The sequence below is a fragment of the Gorilla gorilla genome, chromosome 15, assembly GCF_029281585.2.
Source record: "Gorilla gorilla gorilla isolate KB3781 chromosome 15, NHGRI_mGorGor1-v2.1_pri, whole genome shotgun sequence".
NCBI classification, from domain to species: domain Eukaryota; kingdom Metazoa; phylum Chordata; class Mammalia; order Primates; family Hominidae; genus Gorilla; species Gorilla gorilla.
Window position 1 is genome coordinate 32,418,871 of NC_073239.2, and position 23,542 is coordinate 32,442,412.

Genomic DNA, 23,542 nt, shown 5'->3' on the forward strand with positions numbered 1-23,542 from the left:
TGGAGCCAGACAGTGACCCGGAAGCAGAAGTGGCCCTTGCAGGCAGAGTGCTGGAGAGCGGCAGCGGCGACCGGAGCGGTAGGAGCAGGAATTTATCCGTGTGCAGCCCGAAACTGCAAAGAAGATGCTAATTAAAGTGAAGGTGGGAGCACCTCCAACCTTGCCAAGGCGCAGTAGTACTGGGCTGGCAGCAGTGCCTTACGGGAGACGTGGGGAAGGAAAACCACGCCTTTCCCTAGCCTGGAGGACGCTGACTGCCTCAGGGCTCCGCGCGAGGGGTGGTGGGAAATAGGGGGACCCAGAAGGGCTTTGAGAGCGGGGCCCAGGTCCCACCTGACGACCCTGGGGTATTTTGCCATGCTTGCTTTTTTGCCAGGACTGTGCTGTCACCCAGAATGGGGTCGCTTTTGTCGGGTCTCACTGTATTCGAACCCCCGCAGTCATAGAGCAGGCCTAGCAGCGGCTTGACTCCCCCGTCTCTCAGATTCTTGGAGTAAGCGCTGCTCTCCATTCTTCATTCCCAGGGTACCTGCTTCTCCCAGTCCCTAACGTAGGTCGCCTCCGAGCACAGCCCTAAAACGTTAGCCCGGAGAAATCGGGGCCTCCCAAGGGCTAGACTATGAGCATTTACTGGTGGTTGCCAAGGTGTGGTATCTCACCCGTCCTACAGGAACCAAAGCGGGGAGTGTGTTCAGTCAGTACCTGCCTTTCTGAGCCTGGCATCCTGGACCAGCCTCACTTCCTTGGCTGAGGCAGGTTAGTTACCGCTGCCCTAGTTGTTGGTACTAGCCATGGTTTCCTTCATCTGCATCTCTCAACTCCCGTGGTGGTTCTTCACCAATTTCCAGCCCTCATTAGTCCTATCTGCTGTTTCCTCTTTTGTGCCTTCAGACAGACAGAGACCCCCCCCCCACGCCCCCCTCAAAAAAACAAAACTGCTGACAAGTGAAGTCTAATGCTAGTTTGGCCTTTTTGTAGCTAAGTAAATCTATCGTTATTTCGTCAGCTTCTTAGCATATTTACCGTACATAATAGTCATTCTTAACCTTCTCTTCCCCAGTCCTTCCAAACTACTTCTTAGCTAAGATTTGAGGTCTAGTATTAAAATAGTATGTTAAAGATGATTTTTTTTAACGTTGAGTAGCGGCCTATATAAGAGTCGTAACATCAATTTAATAGGTGAATGGGTCACTGGCACCATTAAAAAGAGAAAATAGGCTGGGCGCGGTGGCTCACGCCTGTAATCCCAGCACTTTGGAAGGCCGAGGCAGGCCGATCGCTTGAGCCCAGGAATTCGAGACCATCCTGGGCAACATGGCGAAACCCTGCCTGTACAATAAATTCGAAAAATTAGCCAAGGGTCTGGGCGCATGCCTGTAGGCCCAGCTATTCGGGAGGCCGAGATGGGAGGATTGATTGATCCTGGGATGTCGAAGCCGCGGTGAGCAGTGATGGCACCACTGCACTCCAGACCCTGCCTGAAAAAAAGGCCGGGCCCAGTGGCTCACGCCTGTAATCCCAGCACTTTGGGAGGCCGAGGTGGGTGGATCACCTAAGGTCAGGAGTTCAAGACCAGCCTGGCCAACATGGTGAAACCCCGCCTCTACTAACAATACAAAAACTAGCCGGGCGTGGTGGTGGGCGCCTATGATCCCAGCTACTCGGAGGCTAAGGCAGGAGAATCCCTTGAACCTGGGAGGCGGAGATTGCAGTGAGCTGAGATGGCGCCATTGCACTCCAGCCTGGGCGACAAGAGTGAAACTCCATCTCCCCCTGCAAAAAAAAAAACAACAAAAAAAAAAAACAAAGAGAGGGGGAGAAAATAGGAAATAATGTAGTGCTAGGTAAGGATATTGTTTTATGATTTTTTTTTTTTTTTTTTTTTTTTTTTGAGACGGAGTCTCACTCTGTCGCCCAGGCTGGAGTGCAGTGGCGCCATCTCGGCTCACTGCAAGCTACGCCTCCTGGGTTCATGCCATTCTTCTGCCTCAGCCTCCCGAGTAGCTGGGACTACAGGCGCCCGCCACCACGCCCAGCTAATTTTTTGTATTTTTGGTAGAGACAGGGTTTCACCGTGTTAGCCAGGATGGTCTCGATCTTCTGACCTCGTGATCCGCCCGCCTCTGCCTCCCAAAGTGCTGGGATTACAGGTGTGAGCCACCCCCCCCGTGCCTGGCCTTTTTTTTTTTTTTTTTTTTTGAGACAGTCTCACTCTGTTGCCAGGCCTGAAATTTTTTATTTTATTTTATATGTATATTACACAGGGGGTGTTACTAGTTCATACTAATTTTTAGAATGGATCACTGTCAAAATCTTGAGAAACACTAACTGTTGAATATTTTTTTTTGAGACGGAGTCTCACTCTGTCACCAGGCTGGAGTGCAGTGGCGCAATGTCGGCTCACAGCAACCTCCGCCTCCCGGGTTCAAGCGATTCTCCTGCCTCAGCTTCCTGACTAGCTGGGACTACAGGGTGTGCCACCACGCCCAGCTAATTTTTGTATTTTTAGTAGAAACGGGGTTTCACCAGGTTGGCCAGGATGGTATCGATCTCTTGACCTAGTGATCCACTCACCTTGGCCTAAAGTGTTGAGATTACAGGCATGAGCCACTGCGCCCGGCCTGTTGAATACTTCTCTTGGCTTTTCAATGCATATGGGTTCTCATGTCCACTAGGTCCAAAGAAGTTAAGTTACTAATGCTAAGTGTTTTGTACACTTTTTGAAAATTTCACTCCACATTAAGAAATTTTATGTCACAACCCATAAGGCACAAAAACTTTGCTATTTGTGATATGCTCCAAACTTTCAATTCTAAGTTGATTTCATAACCCACTGATGGGTTGAGACCTGCAGTTTAAAAAGTACTGTTTGAAAGGCCGGGCGTGGTGGCTCACGCCTGTAATCCCAGCACTTTGGGAGGCCAAGACGGGCGGATCACGAGGTCAGGAGTTCAAGACCAGCCTGGCCAACATGGTGAAACCCCGTCTCTACTAAAAATACAAGAATTAGCCGAGTGTGGTGGCACACACCTGTAGTCCCAGCCACTTGACAGGCTGAGGCAGGAGAATTGCTTGAACCGGGGGGGCAGAGATTGCAGTGAGCCAAGATCGTGCCATTGCACTCCAGCCTGGGCAACAGAGTGAGACTCTGTCTCAAAAAAATAAAATAAAATAAAATAACTGTTTGAACAAAAAAATCAATGCTGTGTGTGGAAACTTGAAAAGAAAATACAGTGTCCTATCACCTGTGGTCTTGCTAAGATGCTGATTATGATTCTGTGGGTCTAAGGTGGGGCACAGGTTTCTGCATTTCTCACAAACTCCCAGGTGATATTGAATGTCTGAGAGCTACACTTTGAATAGCAAGATTCTAGACTTTTTCTTTGAATCCATATTTATGTGGTACTTCTCTAAAATTGCCAGTCTTCTTTCCTGCAACACCCTTCTGCCTTCAAACAGGCCTCTGTGCCCCATCTCTCTCTATCTCCCCCTCTCGCCCCATCCCCTCTTGTTTGTTGCATTTCTTTATTAAATACATAGGAAAGTAGTTACACATGAGATAGCTGTTAATCTGATCTGAAGAAAATATTAATTTAAAAAAGAAAAAAAAGAGCTGTTACTTACCATATAAGTGACATTTTTTATTACAGTTCCTTTTTTTTTTTGAGACAGGTTCTCACTCTGTCGCCCAGGCTTAGGGTGCAGTGGTGCCATCACAGCTTACTGCAGCCTCGACCTCTCAGGCCCAAGCAATTCTCCCATCTGAGCCTCCTGAGTAGCTGGGACTACAGGCGTGTGCTACCACCATACCCAGCCAATTGTTTTATTTTTTTGTAGAGATGGGGTCTCATCGTGTTGCCCACGCTGGTCTAAAACTCCTGGGGTCAAGTGATCTTCCCACCTCATCTTCCTAAAGTGCTGGGATTACAGCTGTGAGCTACCGTATCTGACCCCTTTTTGAATTATTATTTTTGTTTTGTTTTGTTTTTGAGATGGAGTCTCACTCTGTCGCCCAGGCTGGAGTACAGTGGCACGATCTTGGCTCACTGCAACCTCCGCCTCTTGGGTTCAAGCGATGCTCCTGCCTCAGCCTCCCAAGTAGGTGGGACTACAAGTGCCCACCACCATACCCGGCTAACTTTTGTATTTTAGTAGAGACGGGGTTTCGCCATGTTTGCCAGGCTGGTCTTGAACGCCTGACCTGAGGTGATCTACCCACCTCAGCCTCCCAAAGTGCTGGGATTACAGGCATGAGCCACCGCGCCTGGCCTCATTTTGTTTTTGTTTTGAGACATTCTCACTCTGTCACCCAGGCTGGAGTGCAGTGGCATGATCTCGGCTCACTGCAACCTCCACCTCCCAGGCTCAAGGGATCCTCCCAACTCAGCCTCCCAAGTAGCTGGGACTACAGGTACATGGCACCACACCTGGCTGATTTTCTGTATTTTTAGTAGAGATGGGGTTTCACCATGTTGCCCAGGCTGGTCTTGAACTCCTGAGCTCAAGTGATCCACCTGCCTTGGCCTCCCGAAGTGCTGGGATTACAGGCGTGAGCCACCATGCCCAGCCGAATGATTCATTTTCAACTGCTGTCTCTGTGTAGCTGACTTCTTCCATATTTTTCTGTAAGATTTTACAATTAAATTCTTCCTGATTTAAATCTTGTTACCTTGTCTCTTTGGTTCTAAAATTAAATGCATCATCTTCTGTCATAAGCCATATCCCAATACCCATCTCGTGTATTAATCCCATCAATCATTCAGGTGTCTGGAATACAATTCTTTAGAGTCATTTAAAATTACATGATCCTTTTATAAGATCTAATTTTTCACTTAAAAGCTCTTTCTGTTTGATTTTTGTTTCCATCTCCATTACCCTCATTCTGGTCTCGGGTCTTACTCATTTATATGTTTATGTCTCTGTAATACGTCCAACCAGGTTTTCCTACCGTCATATCCCCTCTGAAGTGTAGTCTAAACCAAGACATGACGTACAAAACCATACTGTGCAGGTTTTCCTTGAGCTTCTTTTTCATTATATTACTCCCTAACCCCAGATCCTTCATTGATTTCCTCATTGCAGATTACTTTGGCAACTGTCTTTACTGTGTGAATCAGTTTTCTCATTCATGTTTTTTAACATACAGTAAAATGCACAGTTCTTAAAGGTTTAGTTCAGTGAGTTTTTGACAATAGCATACGTTCATGTAATTACAAAATCTAAACATTTGTATTCCTACCTCCTCAAGAGTTTCATAGGTTAGTTTTGCTTGTTTTAGAACTTTGTATAAATGGAATTATTGAATGTACAATTTTTGTATCTGGCTTCTTTCATTCTGCATAATGTCTATTGTAATCTGTGGTTTATTCCTTCTTATTACTGAATAGTATTCCATTGGATGAATTATATCATAATTTGTTTATCCATTCTCCTGTTGATGGGTGTTTGAGTTATCTCCAGTTTCTGGCTATTATGAATAAGGCTCCTATGAATATTGTTATACGAGTGTTTTTGTAAACATATGTTTTTATTTCCTTTGGATAAATACCTAAGAATGAAATTACTAGGTCATGTGGTAGATATATGTAACTTTAAAAAAGAAACTAAGGGTTTGTACCATTTTATATTCCCACCTGCAGTGTATGAGCATTCCAGTTGCTCTGTACTCTTACTAGATGGTACCCTTGTAGCACCATAAAAATGCTGATGTCAGTCATTTTTATTTTGGCTATTACAGTGTTATAATGTTATATAAATTAAAACACTATATCTAGTGTTGTATAATGTTATCTCATTCAAGGCTTAAATTGATTAACATTGATTTTCATTCACCATAGCACTTTGTCGTTGCCCCTTGTGTTTGGACAATATAGTACTTCCTTTTGTTTTGTTTTGTTTTGATTTGTTTTTAATTTTTAATTTTTTAATTTTTTTTTTTTTTGAGACGGAGTCTCCCTCTGTCACCCAGGCTGGAGTGCGGTGGCACGATCTCGGCTCACTGCAACCTCCACCTTCGTTCAAGCGTCCACCATGCGTAGCTAATTTTTTGTATTTTTGGTAGAGACAGGGTTTTGCCATGTTGGCCATGCTGGTCTCGAACTCCTGACCTCAAGTGATCCACCTGCCTCAGCCTCCCAAACTGCTGGGATTACAAGCGTGAGCCACTGCGCCCAGCCAGAACTTCCTTGTATACAGCCTTATTCTATTAATTTTATGTCTAATTGTTTCTTGGTTGTACATCTTCGCTTGATAAAGATTGTTGGCAAGGCCGGATCACATTTCTTTTGTATTTCCTCCAGTGCCTAGGGCAGTATGTTAGGTTTAGGTTCATCTTTTTTTTTTTTTTGGAGATGGAGTCTCACTCTGTCACCCACGCTGGAGTGCAGTGGCGTGATCCCTGCTCACTGCAACCTCCACCTCCTGGGTTCAAGCAGTTCTCCTCCTCAGCCTCCTGCATAGCTGGGATACAGGTGCGTCCCACCACACCCAGCTAATTTTTTTGTATTTTTAGTAGAGACAAGGTTTCATCATGTTAGCCAGGCTGGTCTCAAAGTCCTGACCTCAGGTGATCCGCCTGCCTTGGCCTCCCGAAGTGCTGGGATTACAGGCGTGAGCCACCGCGCCCAGTCTAGGTTCATCTTATACTTGTTTAAATAGCATTGAATGTATTGTCAGGTTACAGTGTGATATATCAAGAATATCTTCTAAAATTGTTCACTTGCTTTAAAACAACTTCATGGACAATTTCAAACACATACATCAGGAAAGAGAAGGGTGTATGCACCCTTCATCCAGCTTCAAAAATTATCATCTCATAGCCAATCTTATTTAATTTAAACTCACCAACTCCTTTTACCTGATTTTTTTAAAGCAAATTCCAGATAGCATAGCATATGTTATTCATACATATTTCAGTGTTTATCTGTGAAAGATAACCTTTTTTCTAACATAACCATAATTTTTACGTCTAAAAATTTAACTGATTGCTTACTATCATCAAATTACCCTATTGTCTCTCTCTCTTTTTTTATTAACAGTTTGAATCTGGATCCAATTAAGATCCATACATTGCCATTGGTTTATGTGTTTTCAATTTCTTTAAATCCGTAGATTCTCCTTTTTCCCATTTTTTTCTTGTTGAATAGAGTTTCCTGCAGTTTGAATTTTGCTGATTACATTCCCATTCTTTTTTTTTTTTTTTGAGACAGAGTCTTGCTCTGTCACCCAGGCTGGAGTGCAGCAGTGTAATCTTGGCTCACTACTGCAACTTCTCTGCTTCCAGGGTTCAAGTGATTCTTGTATTCTCGTGCCTCAGCCTCTCGAGTAGCTGGGACTACAGGCATGCGCCACCATGCCTGACTCATTTTTGTATTTTTCATAGAGATGACATTTTGCCATGTTGGCCAGGCTGGTCTCAAATTCCTGGCCTCAAGCGACCCGCCCACCTCGGCCTCCCAAATTGCTGGGATTACAGGCATGAGACACCGCAACGGGCTCCCATGTTGCCTTTTGACATATTCCTCTTTTCCTCTGTATTTCCTGTCAGCTGGTAATTAGATCTAGAGGCTTGATTAGTCTTTGTATGTTCATATGTGAGAAGAATTCGTAGGTGGTGATGTGGTATGTACTTCCATCAGATTGTTTTGCTTTCTGTGATGTTAGTCATTTCCTAGATACATTGTTTCATTGGGGGTTACAAGCTGGAGATACTCTAATATTCTTGTTGCTTCATATATTAGCTGGAATATTTGAACAGTGTCCAAAATGGTAGCCATTAGCCACATTTGGCTATTGAGCACTTGAAATGTAACTAGAGAGACTGAAGATGTGAAATTTTGATTGTACTTGATTTTAATTAAATTTAAAAACTGAAACTTAGCTGGGTACAGTGGCTCACACCTGTAATCCCAGTGAGTTAGGAGGCTGAGGTGGGAAGATCACTGGAGGCCAGAAGTTTGAGACCAGCCTGGACAACATTTCGAGACCCCATCTCTACAAAACAATTTTCAGGCTGGGCATGGTGGCTCACGCCTGTAATCCCAACACTTTGGGAGGCCGAGGCGGGTGGATCATTTGAGGTCAGGAGTTTGAGACCAGCATGGCCAACATGCTGAAACCCCATCTCTACTAAAAATACAAAAATTGGCTGGGCGCGGTGGCTCACGCCTGTAATCCCAGCACTCTGGGAGGCCGAGGCGGGCGGATCACAAGGTCAGGAGATCGAGACCATCCTGGCTAACACAGTGAAAACCCGTCTCTACTAAAAAATACAAAAAATTAGCCTGGGCATAGTGGCGGGCGCCTGTAGTCCCAGCTACTCTGGAGGCTGAGGCAGGAGAATGGCGTGAACCCGGGAGGTGGAGCTTGCAGTGAGCCGAGATCGTGCTACTGCACTCCAGCCTGGGTGACAGAGCGAGACTCCATCTCAAAAAAATAAAAATAAAAATAATACAAAATACAAAATACAAAAATTAGCCAGGCGTAGTGACACGTGGCTGTAACCCCAGCTACTTGGGAGGCTGAGGCAGGAGAATTGCTTGAGCCTGGGAGGCAGAGGTTGTGGTGAGCCAGATGATGCCACAGCGCTCCAGTCTGGGTGACAGAGTGAGACCTTGCCTCAAAAAAAAAAATTTTTTTTTTTTTTTCCAAAAAAGAATTAGCCAGGCATGGTGGTGTGTGCTTGTAGTCCCAGCTATTCAGAATGCTGAGGTGGGAGGATACTTTGAGCCCAGGAGTTGGAGGCTGCAGTGAGCCATGATTACTCCACTGTGTTCCAGGCTGGGACACAGAGCAAGACTCCATCTCAGATAAATAAATAAATAAATAAATAAATAAAACTTTTAAGTATGTTTAGAACAAGTTAGGTGTATAAATCTACTTTTTCTATTGTAAATTATGAAACTTAAATATATGTCAAGTATTTCAGATGAAAATTTACCATTTGAATTTTTTTGTTTTTCTGGTTTTTTTTTTTTTGGAGATAGGGTCTCCCTCTGTCACCCAAGCTGGAGTGCAGTGGCACAATCAGCCCACTACGGCATTGAACTCCTGGGCTTGGGCAGTCTTGCCTCAGCCTTCTGAGTACCCAGTTGCTGGGACTACAGGCCTATGCCACTATGCCTGGCTAATTTTATTGTAGAGATGGGGATCTCACTATGTTGCCCAGGCTGGTCTCAAAACTCCAGGCCTCAAGCAGTACTCACACATCCCCTTCCCAAAGTGCTGAGATTACAGGCATATGCTACCATGCCCAGCCTACCATCTCTTTTTTTTTTGAAATGCAGTCTTGCTCTGTTGCCCAGGCTGGAGTGCAGTGGCATGATCTCAGCTCACCGTAACCTCCGCCTCCTGGGTTCAGGCGATTCTCCTGCCTCAGCCTCCCCAGTAGCTGGGACTACAGGCGCCCACCACCATGCCCAACTAATCTTTGTATTTTTAGTAGAGATGGGGTTTCACTATGTTGGCCAGGCTGGTCTCAAACTCCTGACCTCGTGATCCGCCCCCTCGGCCTCCTAAAGTGCTAGGATTACAGGCGTGAGCCACCGCACCCAGCCCCATCTCTACATGTGATGTAAATATGAAATACAGGATTTTGAGGACTTGGTTAGAAAAAACATAAAATATATTAATTTTTATATTGATTACATGTGAATAATATTTTGGCTATGTTGGGTTTAAAAATATTAAAATTTTACCTCTTAAAGAACTTTTACAATGTGGCTACTAGTAAATTTAAAAATTGCATGTATGGCTTGTATTATATTTCTACAAGACAGTGCTGCTTTACAAAATCTTACCCTTATCAAGGACATTGTTTTTAAATAATTTGTTCTCATTACAGCATATTCACATTTGTGGTATAAAAAATGGAAAATACAGAAAAGCATAATAATGTAATTAAAATCACCCATAATTCCACTGCTCAAGTTAAAGCATTAATATACTGTATATACCCTTCCAAGCTTTTTGGAGAGCATATAGATGCATGTGTTGTTTTTACAAAATTTTAATTATACTCTATATACTATAACTTTTTTGTTAAATTATCAGCATATTGTTAATATATTACAAATAGTTATCCTAAACATTGTTTGAGGGCTTTGTAATTTTTTTCTGTGATTGTACCATAATTTATTTAACCCTCAACTGTTTGATATTTAGATTGTGTTTCTAATTTTACAGTATCAAAAGGTTGCAATAACCATTGTTGTAGGTATATTTTTGGACATAGTCATGAGTATTTTCCTGGAAGTATTGTTGCTGGGACACCATATTGCCATATTGCTCTCTAGATATATTTATGGGCCTCTACAGTCGATTTCAGAAACAAAGGGCCAGCTCTAGAGTTTTAGAATTTACAAACCAATAATTCTTTTTAAAAATATAAGGTCCAAGCATTTTGCTTTTGGGAGAGCAGCTCTAGGTCTTCTCCGAGAGTCTTTTTTCACTCTTAAAAATTTGTGGTCGGGTGCGGTGGCCCACATCTATAATCCCAGCACTTTGGGAGGCCGAGGCAGGCAGATCACCTGAGGTCGGGAGTTCAAGACCAGCCTGACCAACATGGAGAAACCCTTCTCTACTAAAAATACAAAATTAGCCAGGTGTGGTGGTGCATGCCTGTAGTCCCAGCTACTTGGGAGGCTGAGATAGGAGAATTGCTTGAACCTGAGAGGCAGAGGTTGCAGGGTGAGCTGAGATTGTGCCGTTGCACTCCAGCCTGGGCAGCAAGAGTAAAACTCCATCTCTAAATAAATAAATAAATAAATAAAAATTTGTATTATCGGCCAGGCACGGTGGCTCACGCCTGTAATCCCAGCACTATGGGAGGCTGAGGCAGGTGGATCACTTGAGGTCAGGAGTTCGAGACCAGCCTGGGCAACATGGCAAAACCCCATCTCTACTAAAAATACAAAATGTAGTCAGGCGTGGTGGTGCCCGCCTGTGGTGCCAGCTACTCAAGAGGCTGAGGTGGGGATCACCTGAGCCCAGTATGTCGAGGCTGCAGTGAGCCATGATTGCGCCACTGCACTCCATCCGGGTGAGACTGAGACCCCGTCTCAAAAAAAAAAAGAAAAGAAAAGAAAGTGAAATAAGTTGTGGACAACACAGAATTACAAACTTTTTATTTTGTCTTTTTAAAGTTACCACAAATTGTCACCACCATTCTCTAAAAGGACATTAACACCTGAATATATTTAGTTTCATGAAAACTTCACTTTTAACACTGCTTTTCTCATTTTACCATAGGCTGCTGAAAATTTTCACACAGACCAGCATAGGTTAGGGTAGAAGCTTGAGAATCACTGCTGTAATTTATTCTTTCATATCCAAACATGTTAATCCAAAGGAATTGTTCTTGTATTTTTGGAAACATACTAGTACTAAATCATTCTCCTTGTTGGGAAATTTTCTGAGTTCTTGTTTCGTGCTGTTCTATGTGAATACCATAAGGAGAAACCATATGTTATTTTGTGAGCTACTATAGGAGTGTACATTGGGTCCCAATACTAGACCAGCCAGACTCAGGTAGGACGGAGTACAGAAATAAAAGCACAGGCTCTGGGACCAGGGAATCTGGATCCACTCTCTACTTTTGATTGTGTAGATATGTTTTTAACCTAAGTCTTATTTTTCTCATCTATAAAATGGAAATAGTAATAGTCCATATCTCATAAATACTGGGAGGATTAAATGTGATGCATGTAAGATGCTGATCATAGTTACTGACCCTTAGAAAGTGTTCAATGGCTGGGCAAGGTGGCTCATGCCTGTAATCCCAGCTCTTTGGGAGGCCGAGGCAGGAGGATCACTTGAGCCCATGAGTTTGAAACCAGCCTGAGCAACATAGAACTCGTCTCTACAAAAAAATCTTAAAAATAGCTGAGTGTGGTGGTGCACACACCCTGTAGTCCTTGCTACTTAGGAGGCTGAGGTGGGAGGGTTGTTTGAACCCAGGAGGTCAAGGCTGCAGTGAGCCAGGATCACACCACTGAACTCCAGCCTGCGTGATACAGTGAGACCCTGTCTCTTAAAAAAATAAAAGGAAAAAAATAGTTTTCAGTAAATGTTAGCTGTGATTACAATATGATCATCAGTATATTTAGCCCTTCAAAAATATTCATTGACTGCTTGTGTGTCAAACACTAGGAAAGTTTAACACTTACACAACTAGCTGTAATTGGTATATTAATATTGGAAGTATTAATAAAGTACACTGGGAACAGGTCTACACATCATACAGGAGGTTTTATACATTGCTGGAGTGCAATGGCATGATCTCGGCTCACCGCAACTTCTGCCTCCTGGGTTCAAGCGATTCTCCTGCCTCAGCCTCCTGAGTAGTTGGGATTACAGGCATGCGCCACCACGCCTGGCTAATTTTGTATTTTTTAATAGAGAAGGCTTTCTCCATGTTGGCCAGGCTGGTCTTGAACTCCCAACCTCAGGTAATCCACCCACCTCAGCTTCCCAAAGTGCTGGGATTACAGGCGTGAGCCACTGTGCCCGGCCAGGAGGCGATCTTACATTTAAGGGGTCTTGAAGTTTGGAGAAGAAGGGGAGGATATTGCAACAAGGAAAACAACGGAAGCAAAGAAATGCCCATAAATTAGAATGAGCATGGTGTGTTTGTGGCCTGGATCACTGTAGACTAATACAGATAGAGCTATTAAGAGCAAGGACAGATGGGAGAAGACACAACATTTATGACTGCATAATCAGTATAATTATTGTGTTTGGATATCACCAGCCCTTAACTTATGGAGGAAGACAAGAGCTGCAATTTAGGATTTAGGTAGAAGTCTGGAAAGATATGGGAGATGTAATGTTGACTTCTTGTCTTCTTTTCTCTTTTACTTTCTTTCTTTTTTTTTTTTTTGCGAGGGTGTTGCCCAAGCTGGAGTACAGTGGCACAGTCGTGGCTTACTGCTGCTGCCTCTAATTTCTGGACTCAAGCGATCCTCCCACCTCAGCCTCCCAAATAGCTGGTACTACCAGCAGGCACCACTGTACTCAGCTAATTTTTGTTGTTGTTGTTGTTTTGGTTGAGACAGGGTTTCGCCGTGTTGTCCAGGCTGGTCTGGAACTCCTAGGCTCAAGTGATCCTCCCGCCTCAGTCTCCCAAGGTGTTGGGATTGCAGGTGTGAGCCACCATGCCCAGCCAATTCTAGCATTTTTTAAAAAACTGCTCAGAGGTGATTTCTGGTGTCCTTGAGAATTCTTCGAATTATCTGAATATTAATTTCTAGCATTGATATTTAGAACAAGGTCCTTCTGACTTTTTTTAAGATATCTTTCAGGCTGGGTGCAGTGGCTTATGCCTGTAATCCCAGCACTTTGGGAGGCCGAGGCGGGTGGATCACCTGAGGTTGGGAGTTTGAGACCAGCCTGATCAACATGGAGAAATCCTGTCTCTACTAAAAATACAAAATTAGCCGGGCCTGGTAGCGCATGCCTGTAATCCCAGCTACGTGGGAGGCTGAGGCAGGAGAATTGCTTGAACCTGGGAGGCAGAAGTTGCAGTGAGCCGAGATCGTGCCATTGCACTCCAGCCTGGTCAACAAGAGCGAAACTCCATCTCAAAAATAAATAAATAAATCCTTTCATTGCCATATCATCCAAAATAATGCCAATATTCTCACTGGTTTTGGGGGACTGATTTTGGAAGATGACTCATGGAATTAAGAGGATCAGATGGTTCAAAGAATCTTGCCCTATCAAAGTTGTTTACAGCCTAAAAATATTTGATAAATGAAGGTATGTTCAAAGCCTTCTCATTCTCCAAAGCAGTGCTGCTGAGAATATGCATCTTTTAGAAGGCAGTAGATCCCAAAGACCAACATAGGGTGTTTTACCTAGAAGACAAATTGTACATTGGGCTTTAAGGACTCATGAAACCATTGCCTGTTTCAGACGCTGACCGGAAAGGAGATTGAGATTGACATTGAACCTACAGACAAGGTGATGCATGCCCAACTCCTCTTCATGTACTTCTTGCCATGTGTATTTGTTTGCATATGCTTATGAACTTGGTCCTTTTGCTCTCATGCTGTCTGCATAGCCCTTGTTCTTTCCGTTTCCATGGTACCATGGTCCTACCCCTGAGCAGCAGCCCCTGACTACTTGTCTCTCTAAAGGTGGAGCGAATCAAGGAGCGTGTGGAGGAGAAAGAGGGAATCCCCCCACAACAGCAGAGGCTCATCTACAGTGGCAAACAGATGTGAGTTTGGAGTGAGAATGACAGCATGGCGATCTTATGTGAAGATGAGAAGATGAGAGGGGGCACGTACTGAGGTGGATCGGGGTGCCTCTTGTTTTTGGTGCCTTAGACTCTTTGGCAATCTGGTGAAGCCTCTAAGCCCCTTCTCAGAATAAGATTTTTTCAGGCATAAAACAAAATATATAGAATTAAAGGAAAACTAATTATATTGAAATAGTTATTAAAATACTAAAACAAATTTGTGATATAGTAATATATGTACTTTTTAATTAATGCATAAGATCTAATGGTAGGTCTAATATGACCATAATTTTGAAATATTTTCAAGATACCTATAAATGATTATGATAGAAAATAGTTAATTGCTATTGTTAACAAGTTACCTATATTGCTAGTACTACTGTGGTTTTTGGGCTATGTTTAAAGTTAGAAGAAATGTTAAATTTCAGTTGGGGGTTAGTAAAAATAAAGATGGGATTTTTTTTCTCATTCAAGTTCACAGACCCCCAAAGAGATCCAGGAAACTCAAGAACTCCTGTTCTGGCTGGGCGCAGTGGCTCACGCCTGTAATCCCAGCACTTTGGGAGGCTGAAGGGGGTGGATCACCTGAGGTCAGGAGTTCGAGACCAGCCTGGCCAACATGGTGAAACCCCATCTTTACTAAAAATACAAAAATTAGCTGGGCGTGGTGGTGGGCGCCTGTAATCCCAGCTACTCGGGAGGCTGAGGCAGGAGAATTGCTTGAACCCGGGAGGTGGAAGTTGCAGTGAGCTGAGATCGTGCCACTGTACTCCAGCCTAGATGACAGAGCGAGACTCTGTCAAAAACAGCAACAACAACAACAACAACAAAAAACTCCTAAGTCTTCTTTTTCTTTTTTACCTTTTTTTTTGGCTTCCTTTTCCTGCAGGAATGATGAGAAGACAGCAGCTGATTACAAGATTTTAGGTGGTTCAGTCCTTCACCTGGTGTTGGCTCTGAGAGGAGGAGGTGGTCTTAGGCAGTGATGGACCCTCCATTTTACCTCTTTACCCTGTCGCTCATAATGAGGCATCATATATCCTCTCACTCTCTGGGACACCATAGCCACTGCCCCCTCCCCTGGATGCCCAGTAATGTATGTCTACTGGTGGGAGACTGTGAGGATCCCAGGATTCAGTATTCCTGGCCCAGAGGGCCCTTGCTGGCTACTGGGTGTTAGTTTGCAGTCCTGTGTGCTTCCCTCTCTTATGACTGTGTCCCTGGTTGTCAATAAAATATTTCCTGGCCTCCTGGAATCTTTTTTCTGTTGCACAAGTTGACTGAAATAAAAATGGACCTAATGCTCACTCGGTTATAGCAGGCTGAAGGAATCGGACAGTGGAAGGAATGGTGCTCTTACAGGGATTATCAGACTCTAGGAAAACCTACTTAGTGGTGTGTTGGAACCAGTTCCTAGTGGCTAATGAGAGCCAATTATTGGCACCTTTTTCCAACTCTATTAAGTGACTTCATGTTGGTCCTCCCCACAAACTGGTTGTTAAACATCTACCAGTGTAGTGCTGACATGGATGGTGGAAACCTTCGGAGAGTGAATTCTCTCTTGACTGTGGCTGTACTGGACATTTAGGCCTGGTTGGAGAACGCCTTCAAGGGTTTGGCTGACACTGCACTCTGTGGCTAGAATATTACTGAGGACTTTGGGTTCTACACTATCAGGAGGTTGATAATGCAGAAAGATTGAGTGACAAGCTGTGATGTATCACTTGGGTCTCAAGAAGAGGCAGGTGCTAGAAGAAAAGGCTTTCCTTCTTCCCTGGCTTCTTAGTATAAGAATCGGGCAAGGCTGGGTGGAGAAGTAGGGAGGATGCCCGTGGCCAATGCCTTGGAAAGACTTGACTGCTGTGGTTGCATGTGCGGTCGTGTTGGTACCTCGCTGCAATCCTCTTCCCCGCCCAGCATCAGATGGCACTCTTGCGCCATCTCCAGGCTGATGACGCCCCGAGTGGCGACGCTCTAGTCGCCATTTGTCTATGGCAGGCAGGGTGGCTGCCTTAGCTGCCGGAGGTTCTGCGCTCTCTAAGGCCCTGGGTGAAGCCCCACCTCTGCTGCGCGCAGCCTGTGGTGCGGGTCATGGCGCGGCTACCGAAGCTGGCAGTCTTTGATTTGGGTGAGGGACGGGAAGGGGAGAATTTCGTAAGGTGCCCTCCTTTTCCACATCCCTAACTGCAGCTCCCGAATCCCTGCGTCTCCCGCCCCAGGCTGAACCTTCCCTCTCCTTCCTCTCGCAGATTACACTCTCTGGCCTTTCTGGGTCGACACGCACGTAGACCCTCCGTTCCATAAGAGCAGGTGAGGTAGGGACAGGGAAGACTGGGGCGAGATAGGACCCAGCCAGGGCTGAGCGCACTCTTGCCCTCTCCAGTGATGGAACTGTACGAGATAGGCGGGGCCAAGACGTCCGACTGTACCCAGAGGTGCCTGAGGTCCTAAAACGATTGCAGAGCCTTGGGGTGCCCGGTGCGGCTGCTTCAAGGTAAGAAGAGCGACTGACAACTGATAGTGTAATGCTGAAGGGTGCATGCAAGAGACAGTGAAACCCCTGGGCTACAAAAATAGGGGCGGTGCAAGTTTCCAAGTATTTGCATATTTTTTCTCCTTGAACGCTCTCCTGTGCCTTTTAATTATTAAAAAGTGGGGCCGGCAGGCGGGCGCGGTGGCTCACGTCTGTAATCCCAGCACTTTGGGAGGCCGAGGCGGGTGGATCACGAGATCAGGAGTTCAAGACCAGCCTGATCAACATGGTGAAACCCCGTCTCTACTAAAAATACAAAAATTAGCAGGGCGTGGTGGCGCGCGCCTGTAATCCCAGCTACTCGGGAGGCTGAGGCAGGAGAATCGCTTGAACCAGGGAGGCGGAGGTTGCAGTGAGCTGAGATGGAGCCACTGCACTTTCAGCCTGGGTGACAGAGTGAGACAATGTCTCAAAAAAAAAAAAAAAAAAAGTGGGGCCAGACACAGTGACTCACACCTGTAATCTTAGCATTTTGGGAGGCCTAGGTGGGAGGATCACTTGAGCCCAGGAATTTGAGACCAACCTAGGCAATAGAGGGAGACCCTATCTCTACCAAAAAAAAAAAAAAAAAATTGTGGTGGCGTGCACCTGTAGTCCCAGCTACTTGGGAGGCTGAGGTGGGAGGATCACTTGAGCCCAGGAGGTCGTGACCACAGTGAGCCGTGATTGGGCCACTGCACTCCAGTCTGGGCAACAGAGCTAGACCTTGTCTCAAAACAAAAGCTAAAACATTGGCCCAGCACCAATTGTGTCAAATAGGAAGGCAATGGAGTTAAACAGAGGCTGAGGATGCCTGTCCATCCCGGAAAAACAGCAAGTTGATTTCCCTGGTTATACTTACTAACTTTGCTTAATAAGTTAACGTAGCCCTGGCCCTTCACTTTGCTAATCCCATCTTTTACACCGTTTTGCAGGACAAGTGAGATAGAAGGGGCCAACCAGCTACTGGAGCTCTTTGACCTCTTCAGGTACTTTGTTCATCGGGAAATCTATCCAGGCAGCAAGATCACACACTTTGAGAGGTATGCGGAGATAAGGGAGGAGCAGGGTGAGAAAGTACCAGAGAGGCTTGGGAAACCAAGATACTAGCTTGGTTACTCCTGCCCTGTCTTGAATAGGTTGCAGCAGAAGACTGGAATTCCTTTCTCCCAGATGATCTTCTTTGATGATGAGAGGCGGAATATTGTAGACGTCAGCAAACTGGGTACTGAGTGATGAGGAACAGCCATTTGGGGTCCCTAGGAGGGATTAGGTAGATACATACAGGTTGGATAGTTTGCCCTATAGGTGGCACCCACAAAGGTCAGAGTAATAATGGAGAACCCTGAAAGCTTAATGAAATGTGACTTCTTATCTTTCTAGGTGTTACCTGCATTCACATCCAGAATGGAATGAATCTTCAAACTCTAAGTCAAGGGTTAGAGACATTTGCGAAGGCCCAAACTGGGCCTTGAGGTCCAGCCTTGAGGAGAGCCCATTTGAGGCCTAAACTGAAAGGAAATCAAGAAGGCATTTTCAGGTGCATTTGTAATTTATTAAAGTTCATCTGTGTGTGACAGAAGAGATTTTACCCACAGTGTGGGGAGTTTCTATTTTTCTAGCCTGTGAAATGGGGTTGGTTGTCCTGAGGTGCAGAGACCAGAATGTGAGACATTAGACTGCATCAGGTTTGCCATCTAAACTTAGGGCAACCCCAAGTGCTTGAACCTATACCACCCCACTTTCCTGAGCTCTGTAAAGAGCATGAAGTTTTCCCACTGACCGCATACACTGAGGTGCCATCACACTGCACATTTCCTTCCGGAGAACAAGCACATACTCGGGTGGAGATAGAACTGTCTTGTTACGTAATAGAAAATGATGTGGCAGCTTTAAGAGGAGCGCGTCGGTCTGGGGCCGGTGGTTTGGGTCACGTGACACCGGTGGTCTCGTTTGCGCCTCTTGACGTCGCGGCGGCGCCCTGAGGACGGATTGGGCAAGGCTGGTCCCTGTGTGATGAGACATCACCCTCCCAGGAGCAAGGCGGAAGTCTGGAGGACGCCGAGGGGCGGAGGCGGGAGAGGCGAGCTCGCGATGAGTGGTCTCGGCAGGCTCTTCGGGAAGGGTGAGCCAGGGTGGGACTGGCCAGCCAGGAGGCGCTGGCTGGTGCAGGGGAAGAGGAGACCCCGGCGAGATTCGGCCGGACCGCTGCGCCGGGCAGGGGAAGAGAATCAGGAGACAGGCTGACTGGAAAACCCCGGCGGCCGATGGCGGAGCAAGGCTCATCGCCGGTGCCAAAAGGCACACCATGTCAGGGCGCCTTGTTCCCGTCCGCCGTCCTCCCCCACTCTCAGAGGGAAGAACTCAAGATCTGGGAGGGGACTTGAGTTGAGGGCGTGGCGATCGTGCTGGCTCCCACTGTTCAGGCTTGAAGACGAGTTTCCTGCTGTCTTCAGCCATTTTCAAAACCTTGTTCTATAATACTTTGTGCTGGGCAAGAGGGATCTAAGGTGAAGAAGAAAGACTGCCTTCTTAGCCCGGCGCGGGGGCTCACGCCTGTAATCGCAACACTTTGGGAGGCCGACGTGGGTGGATCATGAGGTCAGGAGTTTGAGACCAGCCTGGCCAATATGGTGAAACCCCGTCTCTACTAAAAATATAAAAATTGGCCAGGCGCGGTGGCTCACGCCTGTAATCCCAGCACTTTCGGAGGCCGAGGTGGGTGGATCACCTGAGGTCGAGAGTTCGAGACCAGCCTGGCCAACATGGTGAAACCTTGTCTCTACTAAAAATACAAAAAAAAAAAAATTAGCTGGTTGTGGTGGCACGCGCCTGTAGTCCCAGATATTCGGGGAGGCTGAGACAGATGAATCGCTTGAACCCAGGAGGCAGAGGTTGCAGTGAGCCCAGATTGCACCAATGCACTCCAGCCTTGGTGACAGAGGGAGACTCCATTCTCAAAAAAAAAAAAAAAAAAAATTAGGTGGGCATGATGGTGTGTGCCTGTAGTCCCAGCTACTCAGGGAGGCTGAGGCAGGAGAATCACTTGAACCCGGGAGACGGAGGTTGCAATGAGCTGAGATCATGCCACTGCACTCTGGCCTGGGCAACAGAGCGAGACTCTGTCTCAAAAAAAGAAGTCCTGGCTCACGCCTGTAATCAAAACACTTTGGGAGGCCGAGGCGGGCAGATCACCTGAGGTTGGGAGTTCAACACCAGCCTGACCAACATGGAGAAAGCCTGTCTGTACTAAAAACACAAAAAATTAGCCAGGCATGGTGGCACATGCCTGTGATCCCAGCTATTTGGGAGGCTGAGGCAGGAGAATCGCTTGAACCCAGGAGGCGGAGGTTGAGGTGAGCTGAGATCACACCATTGCGTTCCAGCCTGGGCAACAAGACTGAAACTCTGCCTAAAGAAAAAAAAAGAAAGGCAGCTAGGAATAGTAAAAAGAATATTGGTTTTAGAACTCATACTGCCACATCTTGATTCCTGCACAATCTCTTATTAGTTGTGATTTTTAACATCTTTGTGGTTGTTTTCACATTTTTAAAGTGAAGAGATAGCACGTTCATTGTAGAGATTTGGGGATTAGCAATAACACAGTCAGGTCTCTAGCACATACTATGTATTCAATGATTGGTGGCTAATATTTTTCCTTCACAAAATCTGGGCCTACTCCACTGGACTCCTCAGGGAAGAAGGAGAAAGGGCCAACCCCTGAAGAAGCAATACAGAAACTGAAGGAGACAGAGAAGATACTGATCAAGAAACAGGAATTTTTGGAGCAGAAGATTCAACAGGAGCTACAAACAGCCAAGAAGTATGGGACCAAGAATAAGAGAGGTAATGAGGGAAACAAGCCTAGGGGAGGGCCCAGATGGGAAGCAGGTGCTTCTGACTCTTGATGTTCAGGGTATGGGCTGGGTCAGCTGCCCTACAGGCTTTGCGGAGGAAGAAAAGATTCGAACAGCAGCTGGCACAAACTGACGGGACATTATCCACCCTGGAGTTTCAGCGTGAGGCCATTGAGAATGCCACTACCAATGCAGAAGTCCTTCGTACCATGGAGCTTGCTGCCCAAAGCATGAAGAAGGCCTACCAGGACATGTGGGTACGGGGGGAGGGGTGGAGGGGACCCAGGCACTGGGAAGAGTGGCTTGCTATCACACTTTAAACTTTAAAGCCTCTCAGAATGTGAATTTGCAGTATAGATACTTGTGATGGCTAGACATCCATCTGCCCCTTGCTTCCTATAAGATTCTTTCGCTGCCTGGGGCATTCTAGGGAGGAAAGATGCCTTCTCTAATTCTTTTTTTGTTTTGTTTTGTTTTGTTTTTTGAGATGGAGTCTTGCTCTGTCGCCCAGGCTGGAGTGCAGTGGCACGATCTCGGCTCACTGCAACCTCCGCCTCCTGGGTTCAAGTGATTCTCCTTCCTCAGCCTCCTGAGTAGCTGGGATTACAGGTGTGCACTACTGTGCCCAGCTCATTTTTGTATTTTTAGTAGAGATGGAGTTTTGCCATTTTGGCCAGGCTGGTCTTGAACTCCTGACCTCAGGTGATCCACCTGCCTTGGCCTCCCAAAGTGCTGGGATCACAACTGTGAGCCACCGCGCCTGGCTGCCTTGTCTAATTCTTAAAGATCCTTCGGGAAAGGGAATGAAACCTATCCTCTCCAGTGTGGCTCCTTGCTATTTCTTAGCCCAGACTTGCATCTTTGCAATTTTCCAGGGATCTCTTCTGATTGATAGTTACGGGCTTATCAGTGTGACCCTGCAAGGCAGGAGGGGTTTCATTCATGTGAGATGAGAAAGTCAAGGGGGCATTGTTGCCTGATTTCTTAGCTGTCTATCTCATTCTCAGGGACATTGACAAGGTAGATGAACTGATGACTGACATCACGGAACAACAGGAGGTGGCCCAGCAGATCTCAGATGCCATTTCTCGGCCTATGGGCTTTGGAGATGATGTGGATGAGGTGATTGGGGGTGAAGGGTCAGGGAATATTGCAGAAAGTATAGGACTGGCCAGAAGGAACACCCAAGAGAGGCTCTTGGGACAAGTTTGGGAGGGAACTTCAAAAGTGGTATGTTTTTGGAGGTAGAAGTTTTTTTCTTTATCTTAAATGGTCTTGTTTTCCCTATCCAGGATGAACTGCTGGAGGAGCTAGAGGAGCTGGAGCAGGAGGAATTGGCCCAGGAGTTGTTAAATGTGGGCGACAAGGAAGAAGAACCCCCAGTCAAATTGCCTAGTGTACCTTCTACTCATCTGCCGGCAGGGCCAGGTATGCAGGGTTGTTCTGTTGTCTTGAGGACTTAAGAGGGTGGGAGAGATATGGGGAAAGATTATTCCTCATCCATCCTGCCTCAAAGGAGCCACACAGAAAGGGCTGCTGCTGCAGTTGTGCAGGTGCCCACCTAGCCTGTGCTTCACTCAACAAGCCGTGTACCCTGGTTTAGGGCTGCAAATGGCAGGAGCAAGAGGCACCTTTTTTCTAATTTGCACAAAGGTGCTGTGGGATTGAACAGCAGCCTAGCAAGCAGAAGGACCATACCTTTAGGTTTTTTGCTGGGGAGAGAGAATTCAGCAGGCTCTGAATGTCATAGCAGGGTATGGTTGGAGTTGCTGAGACCTTACTGCTTCTCCTTTCTTTTCTCTGGGTATCTTTGTCCTCAAAGCTCCCAAAGTGGATGAAGATGAAGAAGCACTAAAGCAGTTGGCTGAGTGGGTATCCTGATAAATCTGGGCTTGTCTTCCTAATGCTACCTTTGTTGGTCCTTTCTTCCTTAAGTGCCAAGTGCTGAGCTAAAGGAGGATAACTTTTTGGGGAAGTCATGCTGAGGGTGGTAGTGTGACCGTGCCTGAAAAAAGGGTCTCTTACCCTCCCAGCCCTGGCTCAACTCTGAAGAAGGATCTTGCTACAGAAGGAGCCCTTGGGCTCCCTTCTCTTTGATAGCAGTTATAATGCCCTTGTTCCCAATAAAACTGGGCAGATGGAATCCTAGTGTCTATACTGCCTTGTCTACCCCTGAAGCTGTTCCCCTGGCCCTTGGAGCCTTATTTCAAGCAACGAATAATTAGAGCAAAGAAGGGGGGTTGGAACATAGAACAAATGGGCATTCCTAATATCTCAACCTATGTTCCAGGCAAACATTATTTCATCTTTCAAGCCGGTTTGTCCTAGAGTTGCCTAGTTGCTGAGGCTGAAGAAACTGCCATCTACCACTTAGAACCACGTGGAGGCATCTCTGAGTCTTCCCTCATTGCTTTCCCCTGGTCGTGCCTCTGCCAAGACAGCCCCAAATTTCTTTTACAAAGCCCATTTTCAAGGACAAGGAGGGAGAATACCATGGAAGGAGCAAGTAGCTTTGCTACTTGGAATGGAAGGAGCAAGTAGCTTTCCTTTATCCAGAATCCATAGTTAGTAGCTTTCACTACTAGAAGGCTTGGTTTGAATTCTGTGTCTGGGAACAATTGTGTGAGAAGCCTTGTCTCCCTGCTATTGTGTCAGTAGTGGTTGAGGTGACACTGGAAGAGGGAAAAGGAACCAAGGTACTTCATACACCCGAATACCCATTTCTTTTCTTTTCTTTTCTTTTTTTTTTTGAGACAGAGTCTCACTTTGTCACCCAGGCTGGAGTGCAGTGGCGCGATCTCGGCTCACTGCAACCCCTGCATCCCGGGTTCAAGTGATTCTCCTGCCTCAGCCAGGTGCCACTATGCCCGGCTAATTTTTGTATTTTTCGTAGAGACAGGGTTTTGCCATGTTGGCCAGTCTGGTCTCGAACTC

General features: G+C 46.0%; 3 protein-coding genes across 5 annotated transcripts; all 3 read left to right on the forward strand.

Moving 5' to 3' along the window:
* NEDD8 (NEDD8 ubiquitin like modifier) lies at positions 1 to 15,486 on the forward strand. The gene is made up of 4 exons (XM_031001673.3): positions 1 to 142; positions 13,912 to 13,959; positions 14,136 to 14,218; positions 15,129 to 15,486. Exons 1-4 carry the CDS (start codon positions 125 to 127, stop codon positions 15,223 to 15,225), a joined length of 246 nt encoding a protein of 81 aa, XP_030857533.1. The 5' UTR covers positions 1 to 124; the 3' UTR covers positions 15,226 to 15,486.
* A 144-nt stretch (positions 15,487 to 15,630) lies between these two features.
* Positions 15,631 to 18,281, forward strand: MDP1 (magnesium dependent phosphatase 1). 3 transcript variants are annotated; one of them, XM_004054994.5, is made up of 6 exons: positions 15,631 to 16,367; positions 16,489 to 16,549; positions 16,623 to 16,733; positions 17,687 to 17,794; positions 17,891 to 17,976; positions 18,135 to 18,281. In XM_004054994.5, the coding sequence occupies exons 1-6, from the start codon at positions 16,331 to 16,333 to the stop codon at positions 18,224 to 18,226; spliced, it is 495 nt and encodes a 164-aa protein (XP_004055042.1). In that variant the 5' UTR covers positions 15,631 to 16,330; the 3' UTR covers positions 18,227 to 18,281. The 3 variants fall into 3 exon arrangements, with proteins under 3 accessions (XP_004055042.1, XP_030857530.1, XP_055218281.1); XM_031001670.3 differs by having other exon boundaries at positions 17,891 to 18,024; positions 18,135 to 18,211; XM_055362306.2 differs by lacking the exon at positions 17,891 to 17,976 and having other exon boundaries at positions 17,687 to 17,740; positions 18,135 to 18,270.
* A 9-nt stretch (positions 18,282 to 18,290) lies between these two features.
* On the forward strand, positions 18,291 to 22,751 carry CHMP4A (charged multivesicular body protein 4A). Its single transcript, XM_019009311.4, has 6 exons — positions 18,291 to 18,876; positions 20,448 to 20,597; positions 20,684 to 20,861; positions 21,616 to 21,730; positions 21,901 to 22,036; positions 22,431 to 22,751. The coding sequence occupies exons 1-6, from the start codon at positions 18,768 to 18,770 to the stop codon at positions 22,487 to 22,489; spliced, it is 747 nt and encodes a 248-aa protein (XP_018864856.1). The 5' UTR covers positions 18,291 to 18,767; the 3' UTR covers positions 22,490 to 22,751.
* The last annotated feature ends 791 nt before the right edge of the window (positions 22,752 to 23,542 follow it).